General features: G+C 32.9%; 4 protein-coding genes across 4 annotated transcripts; 2 read left to right on the top strand and 2 right to left on the bottom strand.

The window, feature by feature from the left end:
• Positions 1-2349: 2349 nt before the first annotated feature.
• LOTGIDRAFT_128288 (hypothetical protein) lies at positions 2350-4961 on the bottom strand (the record flags this gene model as incomplete). The annotated part of the gene is made up of 7 exons (XM_009064283.1): positions 2350-2457; positions 2809-2985; positions 3231-3301; positions 3614-3683; positions 3978-4104; positions 4239-4433; positions 4834-4961. Coding segments are annotated over 7 exons (876 nt in total), but the record flags the coding sequence as incomplete, so codon positions are not given.
• Positions 4962-7544: 2583 nt separating this feature from the next.
• On the top strand, positions 7545-8733 carry LOTGIDRAFT_128337 (hypothetical protein; the record flags this gene model as incomplete). The annotated part of the gene is made up of 3 exons (XM_009064284.1): positions 7545-7718; positions 8240-8347; positions 8569-8733. Coding segments are annotated over 3 exons (447 nt in total), but the record flags the coding sequence as incomplete, so codon positions are not given.
• Positions 8734-17314: 8581 nt separating this feature from the next.
• Positions 17315-19598, bottom strand: LOTGIDRAFT_207050 (hypothetical protein). Its single transcript, XM_009064285.1, has 3 exons — positions 19521-19598; positions 18936-19004; positions 17315-18249 (listed from the first exon to the last, which is right to left on the bottom strand). The coding sequence occupies exons 2-3, from the start codon at positions 18994-18996 to the stop codon at positions 18062-18064; spliced, it is 249 nt and encodes an 82-aa protein (XP_009062533.1). The 5' UTR covers positions 18997-19004; positions 19521-19598; the 3' UTR covers positions 17315-18061.
• A 206-nt stretch (positions 19599-19804) lies between these two features.
• LOTGIDRAFT_128383 (hypothetical protein) lies at positions 19805-19966 on the top strand (the record flags this gene model as incomplete). The annotated part of the gene is made up of 1 exon (XM_009064286.1): positions 19805-19966. One exon carries the CDS (start codon positions 19805-19807, stop codon positions 19964-19966), a length of 162 nt encoding a protein of 53 aa, XP_009062534.1.
• Between the last annotated feature and the right edge of the window lie 3956 nt (positions 19967-23922).

Below are 23922 nucleotides of genomic sequence, written 5' to 3' on the forward strand. Positions count from 1 at the left end.
CAATGGATTGTAAAAATCAATGTCAAGAGGTTTGGTCAAGGACATACTGTTTAAGTTGTTATTCTTTAAAATCATTACCAAGAGGTTTGACCAAGGATCAGCTGGTTAAAGGGATCCTCCAGTACCCAAGTTGCTATCCTTAAATGACAAAAGATTTGAATCTTTATGTTGTTCATTTCTAGAATTATATTAGTCTCTTCCTAAATTTTCCAGATCTTCCCTTTAAGTTTTCTTGTCTTAGTAAAAAAAACAAATCTTCAAATTGTGATTAAAAATATTTATTAGACTAATTTTATTATGTGCAATGGACCATTGTTACAAAACATAACAACTATTTCAAAAATACAGATATCATTACATTTACTAATAAATATCATTTTCTTGGACGGAGAAAAAATGTGACACTTAAACACAACAAATATTCTCAAAAAAAACTAACATTTGATCATCCTCCTAAAAACAGATCATCCTCTGAAAACAAATTGTTTCTAACCGCCTACAAAATTTTGAGCTCCTATTATCCCTTATACACTCGGTGTCAGCACCAGAAATATATTTTTTATTTTACTAAGAAATTTCAAAATATGATTTCTATACATTTTTGTCCCAAAATATGTGTCAGAATACACTCATATCAATTATATTTTTGAAAAATTCTCTAGGGATAGAAACCCTCGGACTCTCCAAGGCAGACTTGAGACCCTTCAGTATTTAGAATCTCAACCCCCAAGAGTTGTCCCCCAAATTAAGTCAATCAGCCCCATATAAGTTTTAGAATGGCTGGCACCCTCATGGTATACACTTGGTCCAGGTGAAGAAAACAATGCCCGTGCATGACATACATATAAATAGCGTAGAAATTCAATAAAATGGTTTAGAAAAACAAAATCTAACAAAATACAACAATCATGAAGAGTGAGAGTAGATATTGAACTACTGGTTTCAAGTTTTCATCAGTAAATCAGATTTAAAAGATTATTTCTATGTGAATTGGAACAAATACAATAATCAGTAAACCTTGATTTACTCAGAAAAATACAAAGACAGCAGGTGTCAAAGGCACTGGTCCTGGTATCTAAAATATTTTCTTGCATTGAGGCAGATTTGCAAATTGTAGTTCAAGCAGCAACAGAGCTATTTGAAATACAGCTCTTTACGTTTGTACTATTACTTCATTCAATCTGATTAAAATATAGCCTAAATATACATTATTACAAAACATAGTCACCTAGGTTACAATAATCCAAGTTCAGCTCAGATTAATAGAGAAAGATACTTGCGCTCGTTTGGGTACAATTCAAAACATAACCACATTCAGTCTACATTATTATTATATTATAATAAGAGTTATAAAAAACCAGACTTAAACCAGTGGCAGCTCGTAATGGGATGTAGAATTTAAGCACTAAATTTCTATTAGCAGTGGTCCCCCAATTCAAAGTTCTTCTAATGGTCTACACGTGTTTAATTTTTATATCAACCCAGGATAGGCACAAATATCTTAGCAGAACTAAAATGACTTCACGTTACAAAAGCAATAATAAACAATTTCAATTAGGAAATAGAAAAGTCTATTTTAGAATTCAATATTTAAGAAATAACAATTTTTATTCTAGAAAATTTAAATAAACTGTCATCTGACTGGTCAATATCCAAGAGTGAACAAAATCAATGATGTTGACCAAGTCTAACATAAAGAACTTAAAGAGACATAGTCAAATATGAGTGTAAAGAGTAAGATGTAATCAAGTTCTATCTGCTAGTAAATAGGATTAATTAATGACCATACCTCGTTAATATCAAAGATAAGACTTAAGGCCGAGATAACAATAAAGTAATGTAAGATGGACAGAGTAAAAGTGGAATGAAATGAGAATAAAATAAACTGGTTCTATTCATCTACCGTCTCATATCTATAAATATAAAATACAATTATTAAATACTTCATTATTCAACTAGGATTCCCTCTATCACATTAGTATCTCATCGGCCATTGTCTGACAGTAACCTTGCGTGCAGCTGGAAGAAAATCTTCTTTGTTAAGAAGTTGCAAAATGTAGTTCGTCAGATGTTAGTTATCTCCCTTGAAGACTCTATCCTTGTCATAGACAGGAGAAGTCTGGGTGTCAGAGACTAGTCAGATGTCAACAATGGAGACGAAAATTGAGCAATCAGTGTGTCATGTGACCCATTTCTTGATAACCATGAAAAATTGTCGGACAACAAAAAGAGGCTGTCACATGGCTCTACTTTGAGAGCTCTACAATTCGTCATATCATCAAGAACCAGGTTCTACATAACACCATGCAGTGTGCAATGAGGGAAATTATACCATTCAAGAAGAAGTACTTACTTTGAGAGTCTTTTTCTGAGTTCTTTCATCTGATCATTTTTCTTCTGTAACATCTGTTTCAGATTTTTAAACGGATTTGTCTGACTTACTTTCTTCTCCAATTCCTGAAATTAACAGTTATTTGAATTATCTCCCTTTTTTTATTCCTTTGAGAGAGGAGACAGAGAAGACAGGCTGGAATAGAAGGTTCATATAAAAAACTGTTTCCAAATAACCTAGGATGGCTAGCCAAAGTCAATTGATAATATTTTAAGACTAACATAACATATCAAAAAAAAGGAAGTTAAGGGTATGGAGAAAGGTTTATTCAAAATGAAATACAGTAATCTGATTGGATAGTAAACAAATTTCAAAACAATATTAGTGATTGCCCAATCAAATAACTGGAACACTAACATATATTTCAGTTTTGAAGAATATAGTCCCTGAATAGAATACAAGATTTGTAATCCTACCTTTTCAGCCATCTCTAACATCTCTCTGACTTTAAGAAGTTCGTGTTTAGTTCCGCTGAGATCATGAGTAAGATTAGCGGCCGTGTCGTCTCCAGCTCGTTTTGTTCTCTCTAAGTCTGATTGTAAACCAGACATTTTACGATGTAGATCCTCTAAATCTTCCTGAGTAACGTTTGACTAAAAAATCAAAAACATTCTTAAATCATTCGTAGAAAACAGTAACTCAATAAACAAAAAGCTGTTAAATTCATTTTTGATTGTTATATCAAATTTTTTACAATGGATATTTTTAAAATTTTTGGCCATAAACTACAATACCTCTTGTTAAAAAAAACAAAACATCATTTTCTAATGCTACATACTTCAAATCTCATAATGTTCCAGAATTTTTTAGATAGAGAAATACAATATATAGAACAAACCTTCCTTGCTCTAAGTTCTGCCTCTGCCTTCTCTAGATCTGATGATAAAGCTTGAGTTTTAAATCTACTTTCTACATCCTAAAATAGAAGTCAAACTTAATATCACATAACACATTATAATAGTTCTTATCTCTGATGACTTTGAATAAATTATCTATCCTAATTATTGGTCACCCAGCTGTCAATAGCTAAAGACAATCAGGGCATGAGCCAGGACCAGCTGGTAGACAGACAAGATCCACATGAACCTCAGTTGTTATTCTTAATAATAGTGTTTGTTTGTTACAGACTGGTACCATTAAAGCCATTTTCTTTCTTGATTCTCTGAATTAATCATTGAATATAAAAACTTCAAAAATTAAAAAATGGGCATAATTGAAAACTTACCACTTTTTCATATTTAGACAGTCGTTTTCGCAGTTCGTCATTATCTTTAGTAATTTCATCAATTCTCTAAAAATAGAAAATTAGGAAGATACATAACTTTGACATTTTGATAATTTCTATCATTGTTTCATGGCAACCAAGAAAATAAAAATCCAGCAAAAGAAAGTCTCAGGGATATTTAAAAACATTAGACAAAATACAGCTCTTGATAAAAATATTAAATATTTTTCAACCCTGATACAGAATGATGTTTTCTACTGAAAGAGTCGTTTCATATCTATAGGTATCAAGGGAAGACAAGATGTTTTACTAAAACAGTTTTATATCAATGGGTAATAAAACACAGGGCAGATTACATACCATATGTAATAAGGCAGTGCCACCTGTTTCATTCAGGGGCGTTAATTTAGATGGGGTAAAATCTGTATCTCGTTTGGTTCCTGTAAATTCTCTTTCTTCAAACTCCTTGATCTGTTCCAGTAAATTCCTGTAAAATATTCATAAGGACATTTTGACTGGCTAAAACGTGACTCAAAGGCAATAACTCAATTGTACTAAGACAAGAAAGAAAACTGTTCAATGATGTAAATCTGTCATGAGTAATATCCCCCTGTTACCAACCTGTTTTCTAGCTCCGAAATATCAGCCTGTAATTTCAGATGCCATTTCTCAGATTGTTGGAACATTTGTCTCATCATCAGTACGTTAGTATGGGCTGTGTTTATCAACTCTGATTCTACCTCTCCTCGGACCACTGCCAATAAACCATCTAACATATCCACCATTTCATCTCTGGTGAACGTAGCGTCATTTAGTCTATAAATAGATTGTAATATTAATGTTAATAACTGCACACTAGAATGTTAATAATGCCCTGGAAGTGAAATAATCAAACTTTAAAGGGACAGATTCACCATTCAAAATTCCTAGTTTGAGGTATTTTCTAAGGAATTATGTACATTTCTATTATTTCTGAAGACTATTTACAAATATTCAGGGCCCATATCAACCCCCGAATATAGTAAACCTGTGAGCAATTAATATTTCCTAAACATAGTTTGAACAAACATTCTGTTATTGGTACTCTCTTTCCTTTTGTACTCAGAGATACAAATATGCAATGTAGTTTGTGAGTTTTGAAGACTCTACAATTTGGGTTTTTACAGTAAACTGTTATATTCATACAAGAAAGTTTCAAAATTGTAATATCTCTCACCGACTGTCTTGTAATTCTTCGAAACAGGCATCAACGGCTCGTAATCTTTGACCTCTCTGATATCGGGCAAACCTCATATAATTCACCACTTGATTCTGATGGTGTTCGTTTACTCCTAACTCACTCTGAAATACCACAGCAAATATACATAGAAATAAGTGGAGACGAGTGAAGTGCCAGAGAGAGAGAGAGAGAGAGAGAGAGAGAGAGAGGGGGGGGGGGGGGGTTGTCAAACAGAATCGAATGGCATATCAAACTACGTTTATAACTTCACTACCAAAGAATATCAGAAGTGATATTTACCATTCTGAAGGATATAACACCAAAACCTCGTCTAATAAACAAACAAATGAACTATTTCGAGCAGGTGACAAATTTTCTAAAAATCGATTCTTTGTGGACGGATGCGATGACAAAATAATTTTTCCCGCAGAAAATATTTCATCAAATTTTCCTAAAAATTTACTTTTACAATTGGGAAGAAAATCCTTATTTTGAGACATAAAAATATGCTTTCTGTACACAAAGTTTTGCCAAAATATTTTTTGACACTGATATGTTTTTTTTTAAGTTCACTTCCGGAGCGAAAGAGGCAGTAAATTTCCAACATGGCGTCTGGAGGTAAGGCAGCATGGCTTCAATTCATGCGTTTTTATATACAAAAATGATGAAACATTTCAATAATTAATTCCCGATTTTGGGCTCAATCGGTCCCCCAAATATTGGTCCCTCTTTGCCGAAGAAGTGTAAGGGAAATGTTACTTACGATGCCATTATGTCGCCTTGTTTGTGAAACATATTGCCCTCTAAGTCGGTCATTATGGGAGTTTGGGAGGGAGAACGTATTTGGTTTCGGTTTGGCTTTAGTCGCAATCAGATTACAATCTCTCAAATATATTAGGGTCTCATCAGGCATTTTAACTCCTGTGTTTGATTGTTTCAACATCTGTCAAACCTAACATAAAGAAATTATTTTTGTGGAATGGATAAACCGCAAAGTAAGGGCCAAAAGGGTGGTTTTATGAAAAGCTATTTGCTTCACCTGCTCTTCTTTGATTATCTTGGCAATGAATTGTAAACATGGACTAAGTTCCTGTGGGTGTTAGTGACTTTGAAGTGTTTTTGTTGTCTCGTTTATGGATTTGAAAATTCTTCTTTATTTTTTTACAGGCAAAAAGAAGATGAAGGGGAAGTCAATGAACCTAAGTGAATTCTTGGGTACAACTGACAACATAGTTTCTACAAAAAAGGTTGACTGGGCAGCTGAGATGGATGATCTCGGAGATGATGGTACGTATGATGTTCTTGAAGTTTGTTTCAGTTTTATTGAATTGCATACAATGGTGTGTAAGAAATGAGGGTTTGGCTAGTGTATGAATGGATAATGGAGACTAATAGCATGCCCATTGAAAGTCAAAGACTCTTTCAACTGGTTAATCAAATTCTTCCAATCGTTAGTACAATGGAATAAACAAAAAATAAATCAAATGGGAAAAAGAAGCCAGTCTTGTTGTCTTTGTAACATGATAGTGTAACAGTACAATCCTTATTTGAGAGAGTTTTTGCTGAGTTTAATAGGGTATTAATTGATTGCCTGATTGTTATAAACTACAAAATCAGAATGTTCCTTAGTCTAAAATGCTTCTTATAAATATTATGGCTTCTGATTGGATGGCTGGAAGAGCATTGAGTTAACTGGGACCAATATCCATAAGAGTTTATATTTGCTACAAAAAATGATAAGAACAAAGAAGGAAGTTAAAAGAATAACCCTAGCCCCAGGGGAAAATAACCCCATTAATTAAGAAATAAACAATGCCATTGATCAGTATTACATAAAGATTACAATCAGACTGTTTTATTTGATTATAGAAATTATGAAACAGATTATTATTGACTTTCAATGGCTACTATGTTTTAATCTGAATTTCATGATGTAAAAAACTGACTCATTTAAAATAAGAAGCTAGCTAAGATTCCAACCATTTAGTACCAGTAATTGATATTAAAGAAGACCCAGTTCTGTAAAGTGTAAAAGCACTGGCCTGGATCTAAAGAGGGAAACATATATTTTTACATAATTATGTTTTTAAACTACACATACTGAATTAAAAATATAATGTTATTAATCAAAAATATGTAAAAAGAAATGAAATGAAATGAATGGAGTTTTACGTCCTACTTTTCTGCACCATGTGGACTAAAAAGAGAAATAATAACCATATAATTCTGATAGGAATAAAATTATACAAAAATGCACACAAATATAAAAAAAATGCAAATCTTGGTGCTTCACCTAAACATGTCAAGCAAATATTTGTTTCAATCCTTGCACAGGTCTAGATGATAACTTTCGTTTTAACACCAGGTTTCCCCCTGTCAGTGTTAAAAGTGAAGAAGTTCCTAAAAACTTCTATGTAAAGCACTGGCCAAGATCACAAATAAAGAGATAAATGTTCAATACAAGATAAGGTGAAGTTAGCATAGTTAGTATTAATTTAAAAAAACAACCACGAGTAATCTACAATAAACAAAAGTCTATTAATATGAAAGTTTTCTTGTTACCAGTTCTAAAAGAAAAGAGTATGAATAGGTTCTGAAAAGTGTTAGAGTGAAAATGTTTTAAAAATTTTTTGAAGCTTACAATATTTAGTTATTTCAAACGAAGTCACCAAAATAATAATTCTATTTTAGATGGAGGGGCAGCCCCGTATGGACAACCACTATTTGATCGATCAGTTTTGCCGAAGGCACCTAAAGCATCGCGAGGACCTGACGTAGATATGAGTAAGATCCCTACTCAGCCACCATTTACAGCTTTTATAGGAAATCTTCCCTATGAATCTTGTGAATCCAAAATTGAACAGTTCTTTGATAAATTGAAGGTATGTGGAGGTTTTTGATTACTTATTACTCAGTATTATGTAGTGCTGGGAGATATTGATTCAAGTTGATATCAGTATATTAAGTATTAATATATCATGATATTGGTATGTATCGCGATATTTAAAAAATTAATTTACTGGTTTTTGTAGCAAAATGATGGTTATTTTTCTATTTTAAGGTTAGCAACGAAAAACAATAAACATCTCTAAAAACATTTCAGTTTAAATTTTAAATTCAAATTGTGCTAATAGAGGAATCATGGTGTATTTCAATTTAAAAATAGACAATGATATAATTTACATTAGAAAACAACTTATATGTGAAATATACATTCTTATCAATTCAAGGCCATTCTTAGCCTATCAGTATTGTTTTGAAGATGATATTTTAATTCACTTCGAAATTTTATAGAATTGGACACTGTAGAATTTAGAATGTGAATTAGTCAATAATTATAGTATTTCCTATATTTTATGTGAAATGGGCCCATGATATTTAAATAAATATTTTTTCATTGTAGTTTAATAATGTACGTTTACCGAATGAAGGTGGACGTTTACGAGGGTTTGGTTACGTTGAGTTTGATGATAGAGAATCTCTAATTGAAGCTCTGACCATGAATGAAGCGGTAAGTCATCTTCAGCTTTGTATCCACATTGGTTGTCACAGGCCAGTAGACACCCCTGACATGAAAATAACAGTTCACAGACTAGCACAAGATGTCGTTCAAATAATGCAAGTTTTTAACTTATAAACCATTACTCTTCAAGCGGTCTCTTAATTTCTTCTTCGTTATGTAATCTAATGATTGAGCTGTGTTTTAATCTGATTGTAACTTTTATCTTCAAGATGTTCATGAACAGAAAAATCCGAATTGATTTAGCTGGGCAGAATCAGAGTAACCAAGGTGAAGGTCGTGAAGGCAGACGTGATCATCAAGAACCAGATAAGCTGATGTCTGATTGGAGGAGAGCACCAGCTAATGACGACCAAGAAGGTACAGAATTCTTTTGATACGTTTTTTATCAAGTTCTTGTTTCTTAGTTTCTTATTAAGTAACAAACTGATTTTTCTTACTTTAGATTCAAGGAATGATAGTCGCTATGGAGATCGTGATGGATATGGCAGTCGAGATAGTGGTCGCTATGGTGATAGAGATGGGGGTCGAGATGGGTATGGAAGTAGAGATGGTGGTCGCTTTGGTGATCGAGATGGGGGTCGCTATGGTGATAGGGATGGCTATGGAAGTCGAGATGGAGGTCGCTATGGTGATCGAGATGGTGGTGGTCGTTATGGTGATAGGTATGGAGATCGTGACGGTGGTCGATATGGAGACAGAGATGGTGGTAGATATGGCAGCAGGGATGGTGGTCGCTATGGTGATAGAGACAGTGGTCGCTATGGAGATAGAGATGGTGGTCGATATGGTGATCGTGATGGTGGTGGTCGATATGGTGATAGATATGGTGATCGTGATGGTAGTCGCTATGGTAACAGGGGAGATCGTGATGGAGGTAGATACGGAAGTAGAGATGGTAATTTCCATTCTGCTAGAGTCAGGGCTACTTCACCTTCATACAATTCACTGGCTAATCAGGACTACTTGTAGTCATCTAGATTATCCAGCCTTTGTATCAAAGTGAAGAAGTGCAATCATGTCCTATGTTCTTATTGTGTAAAATACTTTATCAAGACCTATGGAAGATTGTGAAATGTATTGTTCTTTGAATAAGTTGTCCTAGAATCTTCCCTGCCAGAAAAGTACAACTAATTTTCCTTTGTGATTTTTTCACTGATTTTTTGGCCATTTGTAATTTAAGGTGGAAGATACGGTTCAAGAGGTGGTAGCTATGACAACCGAGATGGTCCCAGGGACTCTAGTCAGGAAGCTCCAAAAGAACGTAAAAAACTTCAACTTGCTCCCAGATCGAAACCAGTAGAGCAGGACAATTCAACGCCTGCTAAAACATCATCCATATTTGGAAGTGCCAAACCAGTGGACACTGCTGCTAAGGAACGAGCAATTGAGGAACGATTAAAAAGTGAAAATTTGACTAAAACTGTTGAGCCAGCGGCTCCCAAAGAGAAAAAAGCGTCCATATTTGGAGATGCGAAGCCGGTAGATACAGCTGCTAAAGAACGTGCGATTGAAGAGCGGTTACGGAAACAGCACGAGTCTGATAAAATTCTACACGATGATGATAGACATTATGATAGGTAAGAGTTCTTTCCCTTGTAATTGATCTCTTGAGTTATCTTCCCTGATTGTTTGACTTGGCCTCGTTCTATTGTTGATATATCAAGTAATTTAAGTAAGTTTTCTATTGGTAGATATTAACTTTAATCAAAAATGTAAAAAATTTAGCTGAAAGTTGAGAGTTAAAACAAGTTTAGGAATATGTGCTAGAATAATTGGTTCAATATGATTTACCAACAGTAGAATGAGGACAAGACTGGTGTTACAGAACTTACTGAATATTTTAAAATATTTTACCCCCCTTTTCGAAACACCTGATGGAACTTCTCTTTGGAGGAGTCCACTGTTATACAACTTTTACTCTTTACTAGTTTTGCTATGCTTTGGATGGGATTTTGATTATCAGAATTGCCTCGCTTCTACAGATTTTTTATTTTAGTAAAAAAATTATATTATATTTTTAGAGAAACATGCTTTTAAATTGAGTTGTCTTTGATATATTTCTTCGCTGCATGATAAATTTGTATTTTTCTAACATCTGTTATTTTAACTGTTATATACAGAATTTTTTTAGTTTTTGCGGTGGAATTTTTATGTATGCTTTAGAATAGCTTCATTATATACTTTTTGTTTGGGCATAGATAGTTACTAACAATAGGGTTGGGTGATATACTAAATTATATCATATATCTCAATATGACTCAGCCTTCAAAACTTCCCATATTTCCCTCTAATTCCTTAGTTTATTTATTTATGCTTAGTTATATTATATTTATTCTCTCCCCTGTATCCAATAGTTACCCAGAAGATGACAGACCATTGGCCAAGACTGATAACGACACTGAGTAAGAAACGGCCAATCATAGCCTCTTTTATATTTATCGTTTTTAAACTGGCCAATCATAGCCTCTGTTAGTCAATCTTTCTTAGGGACCCTCACACCAAAGAAATCACCAGTTGTTTATGGTTGTAATCAAGAATAGCTATAAGTTTCAAACGTAATTCTCATGCAATTGAGTAGAGAGTTGGGTTCGGAACTCATGATCACTTTCATTCTTTGTAACCATAGACAACTGGTAATCGTTATGGTGTGAGCGCATATTAAAGGGACAGTTGCGCCATTTTGAAGGGTCGATTTTAATCTTGAATAGTTGAAATAGTCTTCATAAGTCTTAGAAATGTAAGACAATCGCATAATTCCTTTTAAAGCACTTCAAACTAGGAATTTTACTCTGTCTTTTCTTTATATCACAGACTATCTTAAGTTGACAAGTCGTCATTTTAACATTCAAACTTGGATTGAAAGTATGATTGGTGAAAAAAAAATGGCCTACCTGTCCCTTTAAACTGTTGTGCACTGCATGAACTTATTTCTGTTTTCAGTGCAACATATTTCATTGACAAGATAGTCTGAAAATGAAAAAATATCTCAAATGAAAAAGTTGTTTATTTTGCTGCTAATCAATATTTGTTACATGATAGTTTCAAATAATAGATTTACTGTTTCAAAGTGTTTCAGATAAAGAGTCAACCATCAGGATTAATTGTTCAAACATTATATTTTTGGTGTGGGTTTTCAATTGCTTTGACCTTTAATGGATGTTGACACTTTGACAGGTGTAAAAATAAAATTAAAGAACTTATGCATGAAAATAAAATTCCTGAAAAATGATTTCTGTTGTCTATTTCAGACCATCAGGTAGAACGAGAAGAAACAGTGAAGAAAATAGAAGAGAGCGCCATCTATCTAATAGTAGCAGTGGTAAAGGATCACGACAAGGTTTGTTGATCTTGGTGCATTTTAATCTAGCACATAGATCTCTCTCACAAAATCTCATGAGACTATTTCAAATCTCATCAAAGCTCAGATGAAATTTGCAAACATTTTTGATGGCATAGTTCTTGACAAATCCTCCGATAAATTTCACATCAGTGTGTTGTTCTAAGTGAGGTTCTATACCTCAGAATAAGTCATCTTCTCTCATTATTCCAGTCGACCCAGCTGTAAATGGGTATGGAAAATCCAGGAAAGATTTGGCCAAGGACCAGCTGGTAGGAAGGATCCTTAACCCAAGTTGTTATCCTTGTAAAATATATAAGTGTTCATTCTACAATCTGCTTTATAAAATATTTTTATGTTGCAGGTCATAATTCTGGTGGCCGATCTCGTAAAGACAGTGAATTATCCAATCATTCACAAGACCTGGGTGATGACGGACATCATACAACGTCACCAAAACATGAAGACACAACTCCTGTTAAAATTATTCCTGCTCCACCCCCTAAAGAGAATGCATGGGCAAAACGTAAACCAGAAATCATGTCCCCTCCCTCACAACAACCACAGGTAAGTCTTTTGAAATTTTCACTTGGCAGTTAATGTATACAAGCATATTTTAGGAATTGTTTCACCTAATGGACCTATTGCTTGTTTTATTGGATGTTCTGTTAATTCTATGCAGATCTCATCATTGTGTAAATTTTCTGAAAGATAAGGATATAATTTCTATGTTTCAAGGCCCCAGCAAGTCGTGGCAGCGAGAATAATACTAGTAAGGTAAAATCTCCAGGCAGTCGAGATATCAGACAGGATAAACCAAGATATGATCGAGATGGTCACGATCACAGAGATAATAGACGAGGTGGGTTCTTTTCACTTAACTTTTATTTTTCGGTTAGTTGATTACTAACTACTATCGAGTTTGAATTCCAACCTGCTTTTTGCTCAGTCAGCAGCTGTCCTGCATTCAGCAACTTAACAAGCATTTATAACAAGCATTTTCACAATTTCAGCCACCATTCTTGTATCACAGGAATTTATTAATGCAGCGATTTGATCAGATTGTTCCTAAAGGAATGCAAAGAATCATAGGCCTGAACAAAAAATTTGCAATCAATAAGCCATATTGTTTACAGCCTTATGTCGAGTGCTCTGATTGGCTGTATTTGCTAGCGGACAATTTAATCAAATTGCTGCATTCTGTGATACAAGAAAGGTGTCTATTGCAGCTATGGTATAGGTCAGGTACAAGACAAAGTTTGTAACAGCTTGATATGATGAAGATGGTTCAAAAGAAAAGATTTGCTTTATTGAACTCAAGGCATTAATCTTGATTCTTCGTGTGATACAGACTGAAAATTATGATTATTATGAAAGCTGCTTTCTTAGTGACTTCATGATCCTAAAATGGTGTAGTAAATGGAAAGGATTGCACAGTAGAATAGGATGAACAACTCTTGTTTTATTTCAGATGAACGTCGAGACAGACACGAGGGACCAGTGGGTAAATCAGATACTGGTAGAAATAAAGAGAACACTAAACCAAAGTACGTAAATCTTTATCAATTATAAAAATATTGAGAATTATCTAAACCAGTAGAACTTGATTTCATTAATCCATAGCACTGTTCAACGACATGGTCATCAGTTGTGAACAAATGAATAAAACTTCTATACTGAATGAAATAATGATATGGGAAAGTGTTATATAACTTGTTACAATAGAAGTATTTATTACAGTGTTATTAACCATCTGAAAGATATTCTTGAATTCAGCTAATTTCTTATTTAAGATAATATTGATAAAGTTTTACAATGAATTCTCAAGATTGTTTAAATGTGTTTATTTTAGAAAAGAAAAGGTGTTACCCAAATCTATAGAGGAGATGCCAAAGTATAATAAAACTGAAAATAAGGTAATTTGTTTTGATTTATCTGAATCTGATACAACCAATTTTTTCCAAGCAGACTGCATAGATTTTATATCTGGAGCAAATAAACTTCAAAAATATCCTTTTAATCTTATCATTAGTTATTTTATTATTACTGAATTTTTCTTTTATTACTTTTTTTTTCTTTATTATATTCCATAGTCTTAATTCAGACTTTATTTCAAAAGATGAAAATTTTACAGCTAATTTCTTTCAAAGGTGACTATTTGTAAGCTATCATTTCTAATTCATGATTTATTTTCATAACTTTTCCTTTTGTAGGATTGGTCAGATAAAAATAAATTTGCGTTGATTTCTTCCTCTAAAAGCGATGAAGATGATGATGATGAAGATGATGATGATAATGATGATAATAATGAAGTAAAAGAAAATGAAATCAGCGAACCTGCCCAATGTGAGGGAAACACAGAAGGGGCTGGCGTAACCAATGAGGCATAAAGAATTAATATTTATATTTTAATCATAATTTTCATGGGAATTTCTGTTTAAAATTAAAACTGGACAGAATATATTGTACAAAGTTTAAATAAATCATAAAATTGTAAAATTTTGACTCATTTTGTGAAAAATTTGTAAAATCGAATGTTCCAAATTATCATGATCATAAACAGATAGAATATAAATCATTGAATATTACTTTGAATTTTGATTAAGAGATAAAATGTTTTTCATAATTTCATATCTTTAGAATGTAAAAAGTAAGAATTGACAAAAAATAAAGCAATTTTTGATGAATTCATTTAAGGAAATAGCATAAATTGTTAAAATTTCAAATTGACTATTGCCTCAATATGTAGTAGAATATTGTCAGTTTATTAGTATTACATCTACAATTCTGACTTTAAATATTTGAATGGATCGACTTGTTTTTCATTGGTGAATAATACTCATTGTCGACCAATCAGACGAGTAGAAAATCTTCGCTAAAATTGTAAAATCAAATTGTGTAAAACTACGTTATCTGCATGAATTCGTTAAAGTATTTATATGAAAAAAATCATGTTTATTTTTCTACCTTATTTTTTGGTTTCCATGGAAACAGAATTTTTGTATTTATCACAATTTAATTTTGTTAATTATTTAATTTTTCTAGGATAATATTGACACTCCTGGATGATTTGTTTTTAATCTTTGGTTTGAATGATCTTTGTTAGAACTCTATCAGCTGTGAGCTCTATCAGCTGTGACCTGACCTGTGAGTAATTATTTAGACAAGAAAAAATATGGTTGTAAATAAAAATGTGAATTGTTTGATTTAAAATAAAATTCATCTACACACGCAACAATTTGATTGGATTGTAATCTACCGAATACAGCCAATCAGAAGCCTCAACAAAAATTCTGTGAACCATAAACCATTCTGTTAACTGTCTGTAGAGGGCTCTGACTGTATTCTCAAGCTTACAATCCAACCAAATCACTGCATTCTGTATACAGTGGCTATTGCAGTCAAGGTATTAGACACAGTTAGTAATAGCTTGACACTGTGAACGTAGCTCACCCTTGGATGTTTCCATACATAAAGACTACCAATTCACTGTACTTTGATGTAGTTAAAATGGAAAACTATTCTACCCAGCAAGAATGTAGAATACTTAAGTTCAAATTTCTAGTTCCAACAATCTCACATATGACTCTTTTACTTTTACTTTTTGAATGCAGGACAGTTGTTCATGACTATCTTTATCAGATTTGTAAAGGGAAGTAACCCATCATTTGTAAAATTTCATGTCATTATTTTATTGGGAGAAGTTCGTATTTTAAATTTCATCAAATTTCCAATCGAGGTATTTTATTTGTTTAGGGTATTGTGTTGTTAAGAATGATCATTTTGTGTGAAGAATTTCTTGTTTAGTTCTGATTTTTCTCTTGATTTTTCCTTTTGGACACAAAAGTTTGTATAATTAGTGCTCCTTATATGGTATTTCTCTCACCAGTGATTACCAGTTGTGTACGGCTGCGAATAATGAAAGTGGCCATGGGTTCTGAAATCACAATAACTTGCATTTTAAACTTATTCACTACTATACACAAACTGGTGAAAGCTATGGTATGAGAGCTCTTTTAGGTATATTATGATTTGACTTCACCAAGCATGGAAGCAGAAACTTCTCTATACTTGGTCTACGAAAAAAAAGCCAAAAGTTATTGGCCCTAAAATGTGCTCTATATAATAATCAAAATATTTCTAACGTTCATTGTACATTATAATCAACATTGCTTATATTTTACTAGCTAATAGCTGAACTCGTGGAATTTACAAATCTGTTCTTTTGATATATTACTATTCTTTTCTGCCCTATATCATTCTTAATTATCACAAACGAAAACAGTATAATAGAATGTAAAACTACATTTTTCATTTTCTGTCACTTTTCTTTCTAGTATTTAGTTACTGGTATCTTGTTTCTTTTTCGTCTTCAATTTCCAATCCTTGTTTTCTGTTTCCAATTTCTTTGATGGAAATAGTTGAGATACGGACCAGAATTCATGTACTGAATTGTAAACACGTGTTCACTCTGAAATGGGATCTGCATGTTCTCAAGACCAGGCCCGCGCTTAACGCTAGGACAGCCTAAAAACAGAGTTAGAAGTCTAAGAGCGAATAAGGGGCCAGTACCTTGTGTTTTTGGTAAGTAAAATTTCTGTGTTATCTCAACGATTGGCGCCTAAAGATCTCTTGAGTTGCTGGAAGTATGAATTGCTTGACTACATATTTGTCTCTTATTTCCAGACCTTTTGTAACCATATATCAAATATTATTGTAGTCATTAGTATCCAGACTTTATTTTCTATATCCAGTCTCTCTGTAGCCTCCTACTTCCAGACTTATTGTTAATATTAATGTTGAATATGATAATCATTGTAAATATTTAGTATTTGTTGTTACTATGACAACAGTTTTTTTGGCTTGTGTATATGATTTTCTCTGATTCTATTAAAAGGTGAATTATAATGAAGTTGTGTCTCTCTGAATTCTGACCCAGTCCGCTCAACCTTTGCCCCGATGTTAATGTGTGCTGAAAGACCAAGTTTGTCCATCTGTTCCGATTACAAAGCAAAACAGATACTCAGTAAAAACTCTAGATGGAAAATATTGGGTCTGGACAACAATTCTTATTGAATGCAATTACTAATTTGATGACGTCTTTAATCTTATCAAGGAAAACTCGAGAATCATAGTTGAAATGTTGCTTGAAAAAAATCTGAAATTGTTTTCCATTAGAATTATGTATTCAATATCAAACCACGTTATTTATGTCATGCAAGATATAGTGAAGGAGCAGAGGCAGAGGTGGATCCCCCAGCATCTCAACAATGTCAAGCTACTTACACCTTGTTCTTGACAGAAAGTCTATAAGCAATAAGCCATAATGTTAATGTTCTGTCTATCAAGGGCCATGAATAGATGTATTCACTGGCGTACATCAGATACCTGCATTCTGTAATACAAGAAAGTTTGCAATTGCAGTCAAGGTTTTAGACTGTGTTTGTAATATCTTGACATTGTGAAATGAAGTGAATGGAGTTTTCTCCTCCTTCTCTGTACCATGTGGGCTAATGAAGACAGGCAATGCCATGCTTGACTTTGTAAAGAAGAACCCCCCCCCCCCTCCCAAGTAGAGACACCATTGTGAGGGATGAGATCATACTCTTCCAGTTCTTAGTTTCTATAATTAATTATTATACTATTTCATGTATCAAAATATCTTATTCCTAATTGACACTGTACAACAAAATAAACAAAACAAAAAAATCTCTGAAAAGCAAAATATGAGCAAAATAAAAAAATATTTTTGAACAAAATTGAAAATGTTGCCCTGCAACTAAATCTAAATTGATCCCAATTATCTAAAATGATGTAAAATGAAAAACTCAAATCTGACTACTGCCGAACAATGGTTGGGCTCTTATATTTTAAACTTGTGAATTCATTTGTTAAAAGGTTTCATATATTCACTCTTCTACATCCAGGTCAGATGGCTTTCAAAGCATCTCCTCAGAAAGAAGTCTACCAAGACTAAACCTTATGCCAAGAAATTGACCAATTGTTATCAACTGTCATGGTTACAGATTCTAATCGCTAGAAAGAACAAAAGCAATTATTGACAAAATCGGTCAAATTTCCAATCGCAATTTTAATCTTTACCTTGAAAACTCGTACGTAGTGATATTATTACTCTAATGTAAATATTTCAATAATAATGAATTAATATTTCACAAATATATAGTCAAAAATGTTTTCCAGTTCTGATCCCCTTTTTTGACTCATTCCACAAAATATTCCCTGAAAATTTGGTCCTGTGTTTGTCAAAAAATTCCAGTACCATATCTGACAATTACATGATATTTAACTCAAATGAAATGAAAGTATTGCTGCTATCTTGTTCTGTTACTATTTATACATTCTAATCATTCTGATTGTAATAGAACTATCTTCACGTTGTCATGGACACCTTGTAACAACAGTTCACCTTCGTAAGTTACAATCTTCTTACGTTTGGCAGCACGGAGAGTTCCGACTAGAGCTTCAAATATATTAGCACAACGATCATCATTAAATAGAACACCAAACGTCACCTCATATTGTCCATTTCCATCTGAAAATACAACAAAAAACATTTTCATTACTAAATCAATGTATTATCTACATATTTCAACTGTGTTTCCCTATAGCACGTAAACCTTATGTATGTGATCAATATTTCAACCCCCTGTCAGTGATGCAGGTAAGAGGGGCTGACATTGAAAAAGTAAACCGAGGTCCTGTGTGCTACAGGCTGTGCAAATTAAAGATTATATGTCTACATATTCCTAGTGCTTCTATTTAGCAGGTGATTCATGTGTTCAAATCATTATTGTTATCCATCGTCCCCTTGTCTCTTTAACACATTTGAAACTATTATATATTCCTATCAATCCCCTTTACCAGCTATATCTGATATCAGGGATCTGAGGTTAATAATATTCATGATGTCACATGATTTACGAACTAGCTGATTAAAATGACATCTTAACATGAATAAAACATCCAGATTTTAGGAATACTGTAAAGTAACTAAGAGTTAAAATTCTGTGAATATTTCCCTAGAATCTTGAAACCTTGAACAAGACTTGAACTATTACTATTCCCCACTTACAAAATATTTGCCACCATTGAGCCGCATATTTTCGAAAAGATCTAAGCGCTAGGATATCCTAGTCTCTTAACTTCTAACACTGTTTCTAAGATATTGTAGAGCTAAGATCATTTCGTTAAAACATGGTCAGGTTCTCTTCAACCTACTTTGTGTTCCCAATCTTTTTATTTCTTCCACCAACAAATTAACTTCATGCTCTACATTCATTGTTTAACCTGAAAATAAAAATATTAAAAAAATAAAAAATCTGAAAAAACGTCTCCCCTGGGCTGAATTATTATTACTTCGGCCCACTGACATCTAGTTATTTTGGCCAAAGTTTGTATCTGATAATGAATAACTAGGCCTATATTTATAATAATAAAATTTTGTTTTCTGTTTATATTTTATTTCAATATTTATTTCTTTTAAAATATTATCAGATCTCATATTTCATTATGCCAAGAGGCCAGTATTAACTCTGAGATACACAATCACTCAATCATCAATGGAGGAATTTTAATGGAAGTTTATTTACTGATAGAAGATCTGTGTGAATTATCAGGTTTCATGGAACCGTTCCAACTTTTCATTCCCAAAATAACCACTGTTTTCACAGATGACTCATCCAAAACTTTCAAATTCATGAATGAAACTTTGTTCAAAATCAAAATTTTAAAGCGCAGATTTGAAGAATAGTGAAAAATGAAATGAAAACTTATCGATAACGTGCAAGTTTTTACAATACTTACGTTAAATTGGTCCAAAATGGTGCTGAAAGATATAAAACTAAACAGAAGTCAAAAACACGCCCCTTGCAGGATATATTCCGGAAGTGCTTTTAAAGTTTCTTTACGCATGAGCAGGTGCCCGAATCACGCATGCGTAGATGAGTCAATTGTTAGCCATTTTGATGAAAGCTAAGTTGGATTAAAATTACCCTCATCTTTTTGTGTTGGATAATAATACAGAAAAAATGATTGCGCTGTCAAAAACATGATTGTAAGGAGTAGTGAAAATGAACTCTCGGAGCCCAATGCAACAATATTGGAGCAACTCCCTGGCCATTCGGCAGGAGATACAGCGATTTGAAAGTGTCCACCCAAGCATCTACGCTATTTACGATTTGATCGAAGCGATACCCGATCCGTTGATTCAACAACAAATTCGGGAGCATGTTGTCTGTATTGAAGGTTAGTGACTCATTCATTTCACCATTCAACCAATTAACCTATTAATTCATTCATTAATTAACCAGGGTAGCAGACGACGCAGTAATATTTTGGCGGATTAGTGTTTGATTGATGGATGGAGAGAGAATTGAAGCATGACCTCTTTTGACTGTCAGATCATGACAACATTTTGTCTGGAATGTCAAATATTCCCTTTTTTTTCAGAAGTTTTTTTTCTATACTGGTATTGAAGAATAGATGAGCCCTTTAGTTTATGTTTAGACCTTCTTTGAAAACATATGAGATCGATATTTACTCTTAGCCATGTGATTTTTAAAGGGTCAATTGTAAAATTCAACCATTCGAAACACGAGTCCTGTTCTTTATTTATGAATCAATAGCTTAGGCTAATAAAAGACGGATGTAAGAAGCAAATAAGGGTAAAAATCATCAGTTAAAAATACTACTACACTGACCCTAACTACAACGGTAGATAATTTTGATGTCTTGTTGAGCTTGAAAGAGGATCAAAAGAAAGAAAGTTTCACTGACAAAGAGTCAGTCTGCTTATGCTATTACATACTAAGTGTTGTTGTTCTACTGTTAGTCTTACTAGAATTAGTAGAATGAAAGCTAAAGAAAATCACAAGACAAGAGAGTAGAATGCAATAAGAAAGAGACAGGTTTCTGCCGGCAATTAGCTAGGTCTACATTTAAACTTGCTAGCTCTGAAAGAAATAGGGTAGGTCAGGAATGCAGGCAAATTTTCAATGCCAAATATTTTTTTACAGTGATATACTATTGAATAGGTATGAAAGAATGTGGTATAATGTTTACAATCCCTTAAAGTCTTAAATGTTGTACAAGGTATATATGCATATTTTCAAATAGGATCTAAAAGAAAGGTTTTCTATCCTTTGTATCAAGTATTAAGCTTAGGCTTTCTGTTTTCATTCTTCATGTCATGAATTAGCTAAAAGTGGTATTTATATTTTGTTTTACCCCTGGCTTCAAATAAGTTAAAATAGCAGTAGGATTCATGAATTAGTGACAAAGTAGGATATACCGGGTATATTAAACTATTTATTTATAATAATTTAATATCTGTAAGTATCTGATGTACCAATACTGATGTAGTTTATTAAGATAGACTATAAAGATAGAAAAAGGAATGTAACCTAGTTTAACAGGAAATAGAAATAATATTTATACTAGATTACTACTGATAAAAAATACTCCAGTCTTGAAAAATACTTCTTCAGTACCATTCTATATAGTATTCAATAAACAGAGCCCACATTAGTCTAGTAAAATACCTCTTCTGTACCAATACTATTATACATGTAGTATTCTGAACCCAATCTACATATAACTAACTAACATGTAATAGGTAATAAGACTGGTAATCTTCAGAAGAGCATAATTAACTTATAGATCTATCTCGCATTTCAGAAAATTTCTGTCAATTACTGTCAATTTTTGTCAACTCACATAATGTTGTGAGAGGTTTGTTTTTTTTTTGCTTGTCCGTGACTTTTGTGGACTGTTCATGATTCATTTTCTAGTTGTCAAAATATTGAAAATCTGTAATTTGATTATTGAATATTTTCATCCAATTTAAAAAATTTAACATCGTAAATCAAACGTACCCAAGTAGTTCAGATAAGAAGTAAAAAATTTGAAAAAGATTGGAATAGATAAGATAAGAAGAAAATGTCCTCCAGTGCTGAGTAAGGGGATGTTTTCATTAAAAATTAGTGAAAAATGTTGCTCCAGTGTGGACTAGGGTTGAAAATGTTTTTGTTAAAAATCTGTAGAAGAGGTGATAATGGCAGTGATATCACTATCCTGTACAATCCAACCCCCCCAGTAAGAATAGTTATCTCTCTAGTATACAGTATATTGGGTGTATTATCTTATCTTATAAAAATACTATCACCTCATACTGTGATACATTATGTTTACTTTTTGATATCGTTTACAACTCTAAATATTTCATTTATTTCTGGGTCATAGATATGGATGTATTCCATCATTTTATACTTATATTTTAAAATATGAGTAATTTGATCTGTGCAAAAATACTGAATACTTGCTAATGTAATGTGTAATGCACACTTATTTAATAACTTATTTAAAATGCGGAATTTTTACAAAACAATAATGCACACCTGAGGAGAAACTTAATCCAATTTGCATTACTAGGGACAAACTTAAATATCAAATATGTATTATTAGCTAAGTTTGTTCACTGAAAACGATGCCTTGATAAATCAACAATATTATCATATCCATATTATAGACTCAATGAAAGAGTCGCAAACCTACAAACTAATTATCAACATGTTAAGCTATGTTGACTTGCCAAGGGATGCAGAGTTGACAAACTCATTTGTGAGTTGACATGTGACATTATGGTTTTTTTTAGTTTGCAAAAAAAAAGTTGATACAAATGAAATAGAATTGTAGAACTAAGGTGACAAAGTTATTTGCTTGATGAAACTAAACCTAAGTGTAAGCTTACCACATGAACTATCATCAAATTAGACAGAAAACAGGTTATTGTTTAGAAATGAAATATTTCATATTGACATAGTTTGACCTGAAATTATTGACCCCTGTCCTATAGTTTATTCAGAGTTTATTATATAATTAATATAAATATTATAATTACTGGTTTATATTTATATACCGTATCTAATAACAACCTACCTTTATAGTTATTCAGGATAATAACCAACACATCAGTTCAATTTCCTCTAAAACTAAGTGTGTGATGGCGTTACTTATAGCGAAGGCCTTATGTGATATAAGCATGTTTTGCGATTCGCAAATCTTTGGTTATCAAACACTTATTTTTTCTGGAATTGCAGGAACCAGATGTCTGACTGAAAATTAGAATGGTGCAAATTGATGCTATCAGTATCCCCATTACACAAAACAAATTTAGAAAACCTCTTTACTATCCCTTAAAATGTGTATGGCTTGGTTGAAAAAACCTGATACCTGACTAGTTGTGTGTTACTAACAGAGGGGAGAGACATGAAATAGCGTTACTAATGGACAAATTTCTTCTGACTGATGTTGATATTTAGATATTTAATAATGCCCTTCCCTAAACCTATAATACTTATAACTATCTCTGCATAGTTTATATTGAACAGTAGCCTAACTGGCTAACTGAGTTTAGTGCTTGCTTAACCTGAAATGAAATGAGTTTTACATCCTGCTTTTCTGCCCCATGAATGGTTAATGAAGACTGGCAACATCATGGTGGGAAATTGAGGAAAATTTTGCCAAGACATCAGCATTAGTCTGCTCTCTTTTGATTTCCAACTGTCGAGGGATCTTAAACGTGCACAGCCTGTTGCACACAGGGCTTCAGTTTATTGTCCCATCTGATTGACTTGACTCTTATTGACCTGGCTTCAAATACTTGCAGTGGTTACTGGATATAACCAGTTGGAAATAGAAAAAGAGCAGGCTAATGCCGTTGTCCTGGTAAAATTTCCCTCATTGCACACTACACAATGCTTACTTCACTAGCCCAAAGAGGAACAGAAGAGTAGGGCTTAAAACTCCATCTCATTTAATTTAACAACCTGTCTCATTCCGGATGAAGAACTAGGAAGTTGTAGCAATATGGAGGGTGTGTTAAATGTTGAATTAAATCTTCAACTTTTAAGTTTTATTTTTAACATATAATACAAGATAAAATTTTATTGTTTTTACCAGGTTTTATTATGTCACATGATGACTTTTTCGTCTTCTTAAGCTCAATAAAGTTCAGAATAGTAAGATGTAAAACTGAGACTTTATGTGAATGGGTCCCAGTTAGATTGAAACATGGTATGATACTGGGACTTCCTGTACAGCTACTGTACTCAACTACAAACTGTTTTACAGGATGTTACTTAGAGTGGTTCAAACATCAAATTTACTTTTTATAATATCAGTTTTCATCTGTTCTTCCCTTTGACCT

The sequence above is a fragment of the Lottia gigantea genome, assembly GCF_000327385.1.
Source record: "Lottia gigantea unplaced genomic scaffold LOTGIsca_61, whole genome shotgun sequence".
In the NCBI taxonomy this organism is placed as follows: Eukaryota; Metazoa; Mollusca; class Gastropoda; family Lottiidae; genus Lottia; species Lottia gigantea.

Bases quoted from the DNA above. Each gene is read 5' to 3' on its own strand.
- LOTGIDRAFT_207050 (XM_009064285.1), bottom strand. From the start codon at position 18,996: ATGAATGTAGAGCATGAAGTTAATTTGTTGGTGGAAGAAATAAAAAGA. The intron at 18,250-18,935 runs GTAGGTTGAAGA...TTGTATTTTCAG, and splicing joins AAAAAGATTGGGAACACAAA to ATGGAAATGGACAATATGAG.